Below are 12,873 nucleotides of genomic sequence, written 5' to 3'. Positions count from 1 at the left end.
TAGAACTTTATTTCAACAATATGATACACAGATTAATCTAAATAGCCACACACATGTAATGCATTGGCTGACTGTCAGGTTCTACAGCTGGCGTGACATTATTACAGTATGCACCAATACATTTTTCTTGTGCAAATACGACTTAATTGAGGTGTATAAATAGTGTTCAATGTGCAAAGAATGCAAACATGTTTTTTTCCTGCATGTTTTGAGACTTTTTTATGCTAATCCGGTCCATCCATCCATCCATTTCCTACCGCTTATTCCCTTTTGGGGTCGCGGGGGGCGCTGGTGCCTATCTCAGCTACAATCGGGCGGAAGGCGAGACACACCCTGGACAAATCGTCATCTCATCGCAGGGCCAAAACAGATAAACATTCATGCCCCAGGTGCATGTCTTTGGAAGTGGGAGGAAGCCGGAGTACCCGGAGGGAACCCACACATTCACGGGGAGGACATGCAAACTCCATACAGAAAGATCCCGAGCCCGGGATTGAACCCTGACTACTCAGGACCTCCGTATTGTGAGGCAGACGCAATAACTCCTCCGCCACCGTGAAGCCCGCTAGTCCAATCCATATTGTTAAAATTCCAGTCCGGAATTTTGAGGTCTGATGACAGAAACCAAATCACCAAGAAGAGCCTAGAGCGGATCCATGCGCGGGGTCAGATACACTTTGACACAACCCGAACACACACAAAAATACAAACAGGTTAATTCAGCGAAATATTTATCTGGAGTGAAAGTTATCCAACATCGAGCACAACCTCCCAGAATGCGAAGTGTTCGGAACCGGGCTCCATGTTGACGTGGACCTACTTCTCCCGCTGGCGCTGACAGGCGGTGCTTCGGTCGCTAAAACATGGCCTCCATGATGGAGCCTCCGCTGCAACTTTAATTTTCGCCAAATTCACGGCAAAAAAGCGTGTTTTTTCTTCTCGGGCCAGGAAGTGTGATTCCAGGACACTAAAGAGACAAATGTTTGCTTTTGGAGAAGTTCACCCTTGGATGTAAACGGATCGGTTTGCTTTGGCAGGAAAGCTGGAGAGGAAAAGGAGAATTTCATCAAATCAGTAAGTATATTCTTTTTCGCTTGTCTCCTCGCTCCCGAGAAACATTTTGTCTTCACTTTTTTCCACATGTCGTTGCTTTTATTGTCGCCGGGTCACTATTTGGCCTTTAAGTGGCAGCTTTTTAGCGGATTGTTTGTGTTAGCTGGCCATGCTAACGTTAGCTCTTGCTAACATAGGAGTAATCAGTCAACTGGGCGGTGCGGCGTAGCTAAATGCTAATGCTAACGTTTGTGTTTACACATTTTAGTTGCATCACAGGGCTCCATAACGTCACTTACCAACTGTCACCCGAAACAAAACAAACCACCGGATAAAAAAGTATTTAATTGTACACATATTTTAAAGTGTTTTACGTGCACAACCAGGCAAATTTACATTAGCGCGCTAACATCTGCTCACCTGTACTATCTACTGTTGTATCATCTTCTTAATTTTTCTGCAATATCCTGACAAGTCACAATTTGCGTAATATTTTCATATTGCCAAACATTTGATATCAAAGTTAATACATTTAAACAAGTCTGTGTCAACATTGGGAGTATATATACAAACTGGGACACTGTTAATTTAAGCAATAAAAGCTACAGGATGAAGTAACAAGGTAGAACAGTGTCGGTTCAATAAAATACACAAATTATTATTTTTTTAAACAAATAACTAAAGAGTAGTAGAGTTTGCATAATAATAGTCGTATTTAGCTTGTTTGTTTGTATGAGCCGACATGACCGGGAAGTGATGTCATCTAGCAGGCAACACAAGAACCAAGATCTTACAGGCCTACTGAAATTAGATTTTCTTATTTAAACGGGAATAGCAGGTCCAATCTATGTGTCATACTTGATCATTTTGCGATATTTCCATATTTTTGCTGAAAGGATTTAGTAGAGAACATTGACAGTAAAGTTGGCAACTTTTGGTCACTAATAGAAAAGCCCTGCCTGTACCGGAAATATGTGCGCGTGACGTCACTGGTTGCAGGGCTCCACACATATTCCCATTGTTTTTAATGGGAGCCACCAGCAGTAAGAGCAATTCGGATAGAGAAAGCGACAATTTCCCTATTAATTTGAGCAAAGATGAAAGATTTGTGAATTAGGATATTGATAGTGAAGGAATAGAAAAAAAATAAATTAAAAAAAGCAACTGCTCTGGACGACGGCAGTGTGAGCGTTTCAGATGTAATTAGACACATTTACTAGGATAATTCTGGAAGATCCCTTATCTGCTTATTGTTCTAATAGTGTTTTAGTGAGATTTTAAAGATTGTAAAAGATTGTAAAGACATACCGCGAGGTCGGATGGCTGCGGGGAACACGAAGTGTCTCAGAGAGAAGCCGAGGAGCCAAGCTCACAGCTGGCGCTGCTGCTGGACGATGAATAATCCAATGATTTCTTCGGTAACATATATATCACAATTTCCCCATCCAAAAACATGCTGGTTGACGTAGACAAAAACATGTTCGCTTGAACGCTCCGCTTCACAACACACAAATAAACATCGGCTGTGTCTCGGTGCTAAAGACAGCTGCAATACACCGCTTGCCACCAACAGCATTGTTTTTTATAGTCTCCATTATTAAGTGAACAAATTGCAAAAGATTCAGCAACACAGATGTCCAAAATACTGTGTAATTATGCGGTTAAAGCAGACGACTTTTAGCCGCGAGTGGTGCAGCTGCTAATATTTCCTGACAGTCAGTGACATCACGTGTACGCGTCATCATTCCGCGACGTTCTCAACAAGAAACTCGCGGGAAATTTAAAATTGCAATTTAGTAAACTAAAAAGGCCGTATTGGCATGTGTTGCAATGTTAATATTTCATCATTGATATACAAACTATCAGACTGCGTGGTCGGTAGTAGTGTGTTTCAGTAGGCCTTTAATGTGCTTATCTTATTACCCTTCATCCCCACCCCCCACTTTTTCTTTTCCAGAATGCCCTCAGAGGCCCCGGAGCCTCGGGACAGAGGACCACCGCCTCCTGTCACTCGGGCCGGACGCAGTGCTCAGCTGGCTAAAGCAGCCGCAGAAGCAGCAGCCGCAGAAGCAGCAGCCGCTGCCAGCGAGCGGCGACCTCGTGGTCGACCTCGTAAAGATGGGATAGGTGGACGTGCCGCACCGCCACCGCCGCCGCCGCCTCCTCCTCCGCCACCTAAATCAAGGAAGAAGTAAGTGTGATGATGGAGGGATATGTAATGATGATATAACTCTAGTAATACTAGATAGAGCCATAGTTGTGCCATAGTTTGATACTCAGGGATTTAGACGACCACACACTGACCGACACTCTTTCTGCTTGTGTGTACAGGGGGAGGAGTCGAGGCCAAGCCCAGGTGGAGGATGAAGAAAGCATGGAGACGACGGAAAAGAGGCCCTCTCCTAACAAGAAGACAGGTGAGGATGATGAAGTCACATGTCAACTGACCCACACAAGAGTCCTGAACATGTTTGTACTCCGCAGAGGACAAGGAAGTGGCGCCTGGACGCCGCCGCTCGGCCTCAAGGAGAAGATCCAGCACAAACCCAGACTCGGACCCCGCTCCCATCCACCCCGAGCCCCCTGCACCCCCAAGTGACGAGGAGGACCAGAGCCCCCCTGCACCCTTAGAAACGCCCCCAATATCTAGTGTAGAGGAAGAACCTCAACGCAGTCCGGCTCCCCAGCCCCCATCGCTGGACATTTTGGTTCACAGTCCAAAACCGGGTCCTGATGCTGTGGAAGAGAAGCGGCCTTGCCTCGCTTCCATGGAGGGGGATCACGCTCCAGTTCCCATAAAGCCTGAGGCAGGTGGGCCGAGTTCCCTTGGGCAAAGTCCCACCCTGAGTTTGGGCTCCAGCCCGGCCGCCTCGCCCTGCCTCCGTCTGGAGGACGAGGACTCGTTGTCTCCCTTGTTCCAGCGGTCCATGTCGGACGACTCCGGGGGTTCCCCCACCCCGAGCTTGGGACACACCAAAAAGCGGTGATTGTGTACACAAGAAAGTATCCCCATGGCAACTGTTTCCTGTCCAGCTCTTTAACGCTCTCTCTGTGTCTCTCAGTCTGAAGCAGTGTGCCTTCTGTTACCACGGCAACCAGCCGCATCTGGGCCAAGGCCCACTGGTGGTGTTCGGACCCACGCCCGGCTACATCCCGCTCCACATCCTTAACCGCCGAGCATCTTCGGACCGCGACAGCGATTGTCATGACCACTGCTACCGTAGCAACCAGGCTCCACCCACGTGAGTGACATTGCTTCCTGAACCTGTTTGCTAACAAGCTAGATGTTAACTGTTTTATTTTGGGTAAATGCTTTGGAAAACATGCTAGCATATAATGCAGTTTTATCATCATTATTTAACTGTGTGAGAAATTTCAAGTCCGTCCAACTTTTGGTGTGTGTGTCCGTGTGTGTGTGTAGGAGCAGCAGTCCATCACAGTGTGGTGAGTATTCTCAAGTCAATTGATAACTGTCTACATGACCTTTAGTCTCATTGGTCAGCTTGTTGATTGTCTTCCAGAGGACGAGTCTTCCTTACAGTTGGTGGAGCAGCTCGGACCCATCGGACTTCCACACGACGTCGACGTCCAAACATTGTTTGACCCCACAGGTGCTCGCTATCACCCTCGTCTTTGTGTCCTACCTTCTGTGGACAGGTAATTGACGTGTGTGTGTGTGTGTGTGTGTGCGCGCATGCAGGTCAGTGCTGTGCACACCTGCAGTGTGCGGCCTGGTCCGAGGGCGTCTGCCGTGGTGAGGGCCAATCGCTGCTCTATGTGGACAAGGCCATCGACTCAGGAAGCACACAGGTCAGTTGTTAAAGTGATCAATACCATTAATTGATTAACGTGAACCATGACTTAAACAAGTTGAAAAACTTATTCGGTTGTTACCATTTAGTGGTCAATTGTAGGGAATATATACTGTACTGTGCAATCTACTAATAAAAGTTGAAATCAATCAATGAAAACAAACCTCACTGTGGCTTACTAAGTCTCGCCCTTTCTTCGCCCGCCCAGGCGTGCGCGTTCTGTCATCGGCTTGGCGCGTCGCTTCGTTGCCAGGAAACCGGCTGTGGGCGGAGCTACCACTTCCCATGTGCCGCTGCTGCCGGAGCTCATCAGGACTGGAAGCAGAGACACACGCTGTGCACGCGACACGCTCAAGCAGGTACGCACAAAAAACCTGCACGATGCGTCTCGCTGTGAGCTGCTACACACGTGTCTGTCTTTTTTCTGCAGCGTCTCCATCATGCTTGTCATGTTCGCGCGGCAATGATGTTGGCAATCTATTGATGTGCTGTTGCTGCGGCAACAAATACCATGGTGGATGCCTAACCCCGCCTCTGATTCCATCCTCCCAGATAAGGGCTGGTTGGCAGTGTTTGTCATGTCAAGTGTGTCAGTGCTGCAGGTAACACACACGCACTGCTGTGTATTAATTTTACAACAGATTGACGGAGTCAATCTTCTCCAGGCTGCGAGAGGACACGTCTTTGTTACTTGTCTGTGGTCGTTGTGATAAAGCTTACCATACACACTGTCTGACGCCCCCACTGGATCACACGCGTCCCAGTGGATGGACCTGCCAGGTACAAACACACGTACTGTAGATCAAGCAGTCAAATGTTCTTCCTCCAAATACTGTGTTCGTTTTCTAGAATTGCAGGGTGTGTCTTCGCTGTGGCGTAAGGTCTTCTGGTCAGTGGGCCAATCACCCCTTCCTTTGCGAGTCATGTGACCCAGCTCTGCCTTGTGCTCTCTGTGGCAACACCCCTGACTTGTACTCACCACAGGATTATGTCATCTGTGTTTGCTGCTATAGGTACACAATCAAGCAGACAACACAACTTGTGCAGCTGTATGTTTGTGTGTAACTATGTGTGTTGTGTTGTAGGTGTGCCCACAAAGAGTGTATTGTCCCGGCAGAAGAGGACCGATTAAAGTCTGATGGTTACATTTGCTCCACATGTCAGCCTGTGGAAGAGGAGCTAACGCTGCGCACACCAATCCCACACAGTCCCGCCTTAGACCTCCAGCTCAGTCCCACAAAGGCGCCGGACATCTACGTGACTCCGTCGTCAGTTCAAAGTCCTGCTGAAGGTCAACCCATTGTACATGGTAGTACTGCTCAAAGCCCAGTCAGAATTGTCAGTTTGGACCACCCCCCAACCGTAAACACGGAACCATCACATGAAAGTCTTATCCAGTCACAATCTGATAACACAGAGTTAAACCAAAGCCCCAAACTGTCACCCTCTGGCCCCACAGAGCTAAAACCAAGCTCTCCCTTTAACCATGCAGAACTTCAGCACAGTTCAGCACCATCTCCTAACCCTGTAGAGCAAAAACTGAGTCCAGTACCATCACCTTCTAATCCTACAGAGCCACAAAAAATTCAAGTACCATCTCCTAAACCCATAGAGCAACGAAGAAGTCCACTACCTTCCTCTATCTCTGCAGAGCAAAGACTGAGTCCAGTACCATCCCCTTCTAATCCTACCGAGCCACAAAGAAGTCAGGGACCATTTCCTGCTAACTCCATAAAGCAACGTCCAAGTCCAGTACCATGTCCTGCTAGCCCTACTGAGCAAAAAACAAGTCCACAACTATCACAATCTGATCTAACAGACATCCAGCAAAGTCCAGAACAATCTTCCACTGAGTCCACAGTGCTGAAACCAAGTCCACCATCATCTCCTACAAATCTCACGGAGTTCCATCATAGTCCACAACCATCTTCCGTGAACCCCACAAATCTCCACCAAAATTCCTGCACGGAACTCCAGACACATCTTTCAAAGTCTCCTTTTAACTCATCAGTACTCTGTGAAGGTTCAGGGCAATCTTTATCTGAGCCCACAAACTTCCAACCTGTACTATTGCCTGCTGAGATGACAGAGCTTCAGGAAAGTCCTGTACAATCTTCATCGAGACACACAGAACTCCAGAAAAGTCCAGAGCCATCTATTTTGACAGCCTCTGAGCTCCAGCAAAGTCCAGCACCATCTCCTTCTACAGTCACAGAGCTCCAGCAAAGTCCTGCACCATCACCCTCTACAGTTGCAGAGCTCCAGAAAAGTCCAGCACAATCTCCTGTTGTTGTAGAGCTCCAGCGAAGTCCAGCACCATCATACTCTATAGTCGCAGAGCTCCAGAAAAGTCCAGCACCATCTCCCTTGTCAGTTGCAGGGCTCCCGAAAAGTCCAGCACAATCTCCTTCAACAGTTGCAGAGCTCCTGAAAAGTCCAGCACCATCAAATTCTACTGTCGCAGAGCTCCAGAAAAGTCCAGCACCATCTCCTTTGACAGTCGCAGAGCTCCAGAAAAGTCCAATACAATTTCCTTCAACAGTCGCAGAGCTCCCGAAAAGTCCAGCACCATCTCCTCTGACAGTCGCAGAGTTCCTTAAAAGTCCACCACCATCTCCTCTGACAGTCGCAGAGTTCCAGAAAAGTCCAGCACAATCTCCTTCAACAGTCGCAGAGCTCCAGAAAAGTCCAGCACAATCTCCTTCAACAGTCGCAGAGCTCCTTAAAAGTCCAGCACCATCTCCTGCAGTTGCAGAGCTCCAGCAAAGTCCAACACCAACAAATTCTACAGTCGCAGAGCTCCAGAAAAGTTCAGAACAATTTACTACAGCCGCAGAGCTCCAGAAAAGTTCAGAACCATCTACTACAGCCGCAGAGTTCCAGCAAAGTCCACCACCATCTCCTTCTACAGTGACAAAGCTCCAGGAAAATCTAGCTCCATATACAGTCACAGAACTACAGCAAAGTCCAGCACCATCTCCTTCCATAGTTGCAGAGTTCCAGCAAAGTCCACCACCATCTCCTTCTACAGTGACAAAGCTCCAGGAAAATCTAGCTCCATATACAGTCACAGAACTACAGCAAAGTCCAGCACCATCTCCTTCCATAGTTGCAGAGTTCCAGCAAAGTCCACCACCATCTCCTTCTACAGTGACAAAGCTCCAGGAAAATCTAGCTCCATATACAGTCACAGAACTACAGCAAAGTCCAGCACCATCTCCTTCCATAGTTGCAGAGCTCCAGAAAAGTTCAGTACCATGTCTTTCTACAGTCACTGAGCTCCAGCGCAGTCCACCAACATTTCCTTCTACAGTCGCAGAATTGCAGAAAAGTCCAGCACCATCTCCTTCCATAGTTGCAGAGCTCCAGAAAAGTCCACCACCATCTCCTTCTACAGTTGCAGAGCTCCAGCAAAGTCCAACACCATCTCCTTCCATAGTGGCAGAGCTCCAGAAAAGTTCACCACCATCTCCTTCTACAGTTGCAGAGATCCAGAAAAATCCAGCACCATCTCCATATAAAGTTGCAGAACTACAACTAAGTCCAGCCCCATCTCCTTCCATAGTTGCAGAGTCCCAGAAAAGTCCAGCACCAACTCCTTCTACAGTTGCAGAGCTCCAGGAAAGTCCAACACCATCTCCTTCCATAGTGGCAGAGCTCCAGAAAAGTTCACCTCCATCTCCTTCTGCTGTTGAAGAGATCCAGAAAAATCCAGCACCATCTCCATATAAAGTCGCAGAACTACAACAAAGTCCATCACCATCTCCTTCCATAGTTGCAGATATCCAGAAAAGTCCAGCACCATCTCCTTCCACGGTTGCAGATCTCCAGAAAAGTCCAGCACCGTCTCCTTCTACAGTCGCAGAGCTCCAGAAAAATCCAGCACCATTATATTCTACAGTCTCAGAGCTCCACCTAAGTACCGCACCATCTCCTGCTACAGTCGCAGACCAAAAGCAGTGTCCAGCACCATCTCCTTCTACAGTTATGGACCAAAAGCAGTGTCCAGCACCATCTCCTTCTACAGTCGCAGAGCTCCAGCGAAGTCCAGCACCATCTCCTTCTACAGTCTCAGACCTAAAGCAAAGTCTTCCCTCATCCCCTTCTACCATCCTCGAGCTCCAGAAAAGTCCAGCACAGTCGTCTGTCGCAGAGAACAAAAAAAGTCTTGTACCATCTCCTTCTACTGTTGCAGAATTCCAGCAAAGTCAAGTAGCATCTCCGGAGAGCACAGATTCCCAGGAAAATCCAATACCATTTTCATCAAACATTACAGAGCTTCAGGGAAGTCCAATACCATATTTACCAAACCCCACAGAGCAAAGACAAAGTCCAATACCATCTCCTTTTGACGTTACTGAGTACCACCACAATGCAGTCCAATGTTCTTCTACAATTGCAGATTTACAACAAAGTCCAGTGCTGTCCCCTTACGATGCCACAGAGCTTCACCAAAATCCGCTACTATCTCCTTCTAACACCACAGAACAAGAACTCAGAACAGCACCATCTCTGGATGTCACAGAACTCCAGCATTGTCCACAACTATGTTCATCGAAACTTTCTGAGCTCCAGCAAAGTCTAATCACATCTCCTAGTGTCAAAGAGGTTGAGGAATGTCCAATACCATCTTTTTGTAACTCCACTATGGTCCAGGAATGTCTGGTACCATCTTTATCCATCCCCAAAGAGGTCCAGGAAATTCCAGTACAGTTTTCATCAATCCCTTTAGAGGTCCAGGAAAGTCCGGTACCATCTTCATCGATCCTCACAGAGGACCTGAACATTGTGGAACCATCTCCATCAAACCACACAGAGGTCCAAGAAAGCCGTCTCTTATCTCCTTCTATTGCCACAGAGCATCAGAGAACCACTCTATCATTTTCCAACGTGGTTGAGCTTCAGAAAAGTCCAGCATTATATCCTAGTACTAGTATCCTAGCAGTCCAACAAAGTTCAGTACCCTCTCCTTCCACTGTTGCAGAGCTCCAGCAAAGTCCAGTACCATCTACTGGTTTCATAGCAGTTCAACAAAGTCCAATAACCTCCCATTCCACTGTCGCAGAGCTCAAACAAAGTCCAATATCATCTCCATCCACTGTCGCAGAGCTTCTGAAAAACCCTCTATCGCCTTCAAAGGTCACAGAGCTCCAGCAAGGTTCAATAATGTCTCCCGAAGAAGCCACAGGGCTTACACAGAATTCCAGTTTATTTGACCTGGGCCTCACAGAGGTTCAAAACGATACGAGGGAACCCCAACAAATCAATGTTCCAGATCCAGAACCCCAACAAATCAATGTTCCAGCTCCAGAACCCCAACAAATCAATGTTCCAGCTCCAGAACCCCAACAAATCAATGTTCCAGCCCCAGAACCCCAACAAATCAATGTTTCATCCCCAGTACCCCAACAAATCAATGTTCCAGCCCCAGAACCCCAACAAATCAATTTTCCAGCCCCAGAACCCCAACAAATCAATGTTCCAGCCCCAGAACCCCAACAAATCAATGTTCCAGTCCCAGAACCCCAACAAATCAATGTTCCAGCCCCAGAACCCCAACAAATCAATGTTCCAGCCCCAGAACCCCAACAAATCAATGTTCCATCCCCAGAACCCCAACAAATCAATGTTCCAGCCCCAGAACCCCAACAAATCAATGTTCCAGCCCCAGAACCCCAACAAATCAATGTTCCATCTTCAGAACCCCAACAAATCAATGTTCCATCTTCAGAACCCCAACAAATCAACGTTGCATCTCCAGAAACTCAACAAATCAATGCTCAATCTCTTTGCGCAGCAGAGCTCCAAAAAGGTGCACTGCAATCTATCCCGCTCATATCCGAGACTGCAGGACTACAGGCGAGTCCTGTAGCATTGTATCCTAATCCAATACAAGCAAAAGAAAACTCGCAATGCAGTCATGGTCCTTTAGAATATAACGAAAATCATTCAAAGCCTTCAACACCCTCTCAGTTGTCCTCTGACCATTTGACTTCCCCACAAGCTCAGCTGAGTCCTCAAGAAATTGTTTCCATGGATTCAACTAGAGAACATCTAATGTCAAGAGTTCCTCAAAAGAGTCCAATGCATGGTAGTCCGATGTCGGAACTCAGTCCTATCAGATTGGATGCTGACAAATCAAAGCCTCAAACCATTTCCCCAAACAGTAGATCATGTAGTCCTATTGACATTAACATTAAAGAGCCGCTGCTCCAAACCCATCCAGGATCATACGTTCCTGTGCCCCATTGTCCTTTAATACCATCACTTGATGTTGAAACAACACTGGATCAGGAGAGCCCGGTACCAAGCCCTCCTCATTTGCCTGCTAGGGCTGCACACATCAGTTCAACACTGGACCAGGACTTTCCACCAGTCTCTTTAAAAACTACCTTCCCAGGCAGCAGGAAAACTGCATGTAGACCCATTTCGGCTCCATCTAGCCCATCAAGAACCCCCGTTAGCGCCACCAAGTGCAGTCTGTCACAGCCCGCTAGCCCAGTACAGATCGCCTCTATGCTCCGTAGTCGGCCTTTGCAGGATAATGTGCTTGCTTGTCAGTCTGCTACACCAACAGAATGTTCCCAAAGCAGTCTCCACACCGGGATTAGACCTCTAGCCATTCCGTTAAGTTCAAACCTCAACGGTCAAACACTTGAATCTGTTTTTTATAGCCCGACCACGGTCATGTGCACAACGACTCTAACAGAGCAACCTTCAAATCATCTTCCCTTTCATGCTCCACCATCGCCAGCACCAGAAAGCCTTGTTCACCAATTGGAACACAGTAGCCTCGCTTGCATGTCTTCTTGTGCTGAGAAATCTGTTGAACGGATGGTTAGCCCAACACACATCCAACCTGTCAAAGATGGTGCTAGCCCTTCACATGCCAGTGAAATGCCTGCTAGTCCTTCCCGCTCACTTCGTCAGGCCTCCTCTGACTCAATGCCAAAGGTGTCAGACATTGCCGTTGGCCTGCCTTTACCAGCTAGCCCTGTGATGGACAGCTCTTTTCAGCCAGCAGCCAGCCCCCCAGCACCAGTAAGCTCTTCAAGGGAACCAACTAGCACCTTATTAATGCTTCCTAGTCATGGAGACACTACATCATCTGAAAATGAAGATACAACAACAGAAAATAACCCTTTCTCTCTCAGAACTCGTCCTCATCATCAGAACTTGGTTAATGTTAGTCCAGAGCCTCCTCAGCTCCCACAGTCAGTCCAGTCTAGTCCTTCACAGGTCAAAATATTCCACAGTCCCACAGAGACTACATCTGTAGATTCCATATCCCCTCCATCTAGTCCTACACACTGTACACCGATTGTTTGTCCCGCTAACATTTCTGTTTGCAAAGATCTGAGCAACTTGGAAAGTAGTATCTACTCGAGTAATCAAAGTTCCTCATTAAGTTGCATGACCCCACCTATTTTAGCACATTTTAGCTCAATGCAGAGTGGTGAAACACTTCCTTGTAGCCCCGCGGATTCTAGCTCAGGCCCTGCTCAAGCTTACCAGAGACTTGCTATGTCAAGTTCAAGCCCCAAAAGGGACAATGCAGAAAGTTCCCAAGTCCAGATCTCAGTCATTTGCAATTCATTTCAGTTGGGTACCCGTTTAGGTCCAACTGCAGATACTAAGCCTCTAAACCCCTTGAGTCAAAGAATGGTTGGCAATGCCCCTCAGGAACCCACTGACACACCTCAGGCTAAATGTACAAAAAAATCCCTTGATAGTTCCAGTTTGACGGCCTCCTCCCCCAAGTTTCCTCAGACATCACCCACATGTGTTCCACAGGATAGTACGGGACTCTGTAGTCAACGTTCCCCATTTCAATTTGCTAATAGAAAAATCTCGCTAAGTCCAGGTCTTACTACCCCTAAGAGTTCAGAGGCTGGAACAGGTGCAAGTTTTATTATCAGTGTCGAGTCAGGAATCAGCTCATCTCCAACTAGTCCTGGTTGCGCCATTCTGACTGATAAAGAGTCGACATCTCGTAAGTATGAGATAA

At 47.3% G+C, this 12,873-nt stretch overlaps 1 protein-coding gene across 6 annotated transcripts in view; it reads left to right on the top strand.

The window, feature by feature from the left end:
• The first annotated feature begins 659 nt into the window (after window positions 1-659).
• Window positions 660-12,873, top strand: part of LOC133569432 (histone-lysine N-methyltransferase 2C-like) — a 39,009-nt gene continuing 26,795 nt past the window's right edge. For all 6 annotated transcript variants that reach the window (XM_061921765.1, XM_061921764.1, XM_061921762.1 and 3 more), the window contains exons 1-13: window positions 660-1,074; window positions 3,011-3,244; window positions 3,385-3,470; window positions 3,538-4,036; window positions 4,116-4,295; window positions 4,475-4,497; window positions 4,575-4,664; window positions 4,754-4,863; window positions 5,074-5,224; window positions 5,296-5,467; window positions 5,531-5,645; window positions 5,715-5,878; window positions 5,951-12,858. In XM_061921765.1, the coding sequence (XP_061777749.1) occupies window positions 3,012-3,244; window positions 3,385-3,470; window positions 3,538-4,036; window positions 4,116-4,295; window positions 4,475-4,497; window positions 4,575-4,664; window positions 4,754-4,863; window positions 5,074-5,224; window positions 5,296-5,467; window positions 5,531-5,645; window positions 5,715-5,878; window positions 5,951-12,858 (8,731 nt within the window). In that variant the 5' untranslated portion in view covers window positions 660-1,074; window position 3,011. The remainder of the gene's footprint in view (window positions 1,075-3,010; window positions 3,245-3,384; window positions 3,471-3,537; window positions 4,037-4,115; window positions 4,296-4,474; window positions 4,498-4,574; window positions 4,665-4,753; window positions 4,864-5,073; window positions 5,225-5,295; window positions 5,468-5,530; window positions 5,646-5,714; window positions 5,879-5,950; window positions 12,859-12,873) is intronic.

Source organism: Nerophis ophidion, linkage group LG15 (assembly GCF_033978795.1).
Source record: "Nerophis ophidion isolate RoL-2023_Sa linkage group LG15, RoL_Noph_v1.0, whole genome shotgun sequence".
Lineage (NCBI taxonomy): Eukaryota > Metazoa > Chordata > Actinopteri > Syngnathiformes > Syngnathidae > Nerophis > Nerophis ophidion.
This window is presented reverse-complemented; position numbering and strand designations above follow the sequence as displayed.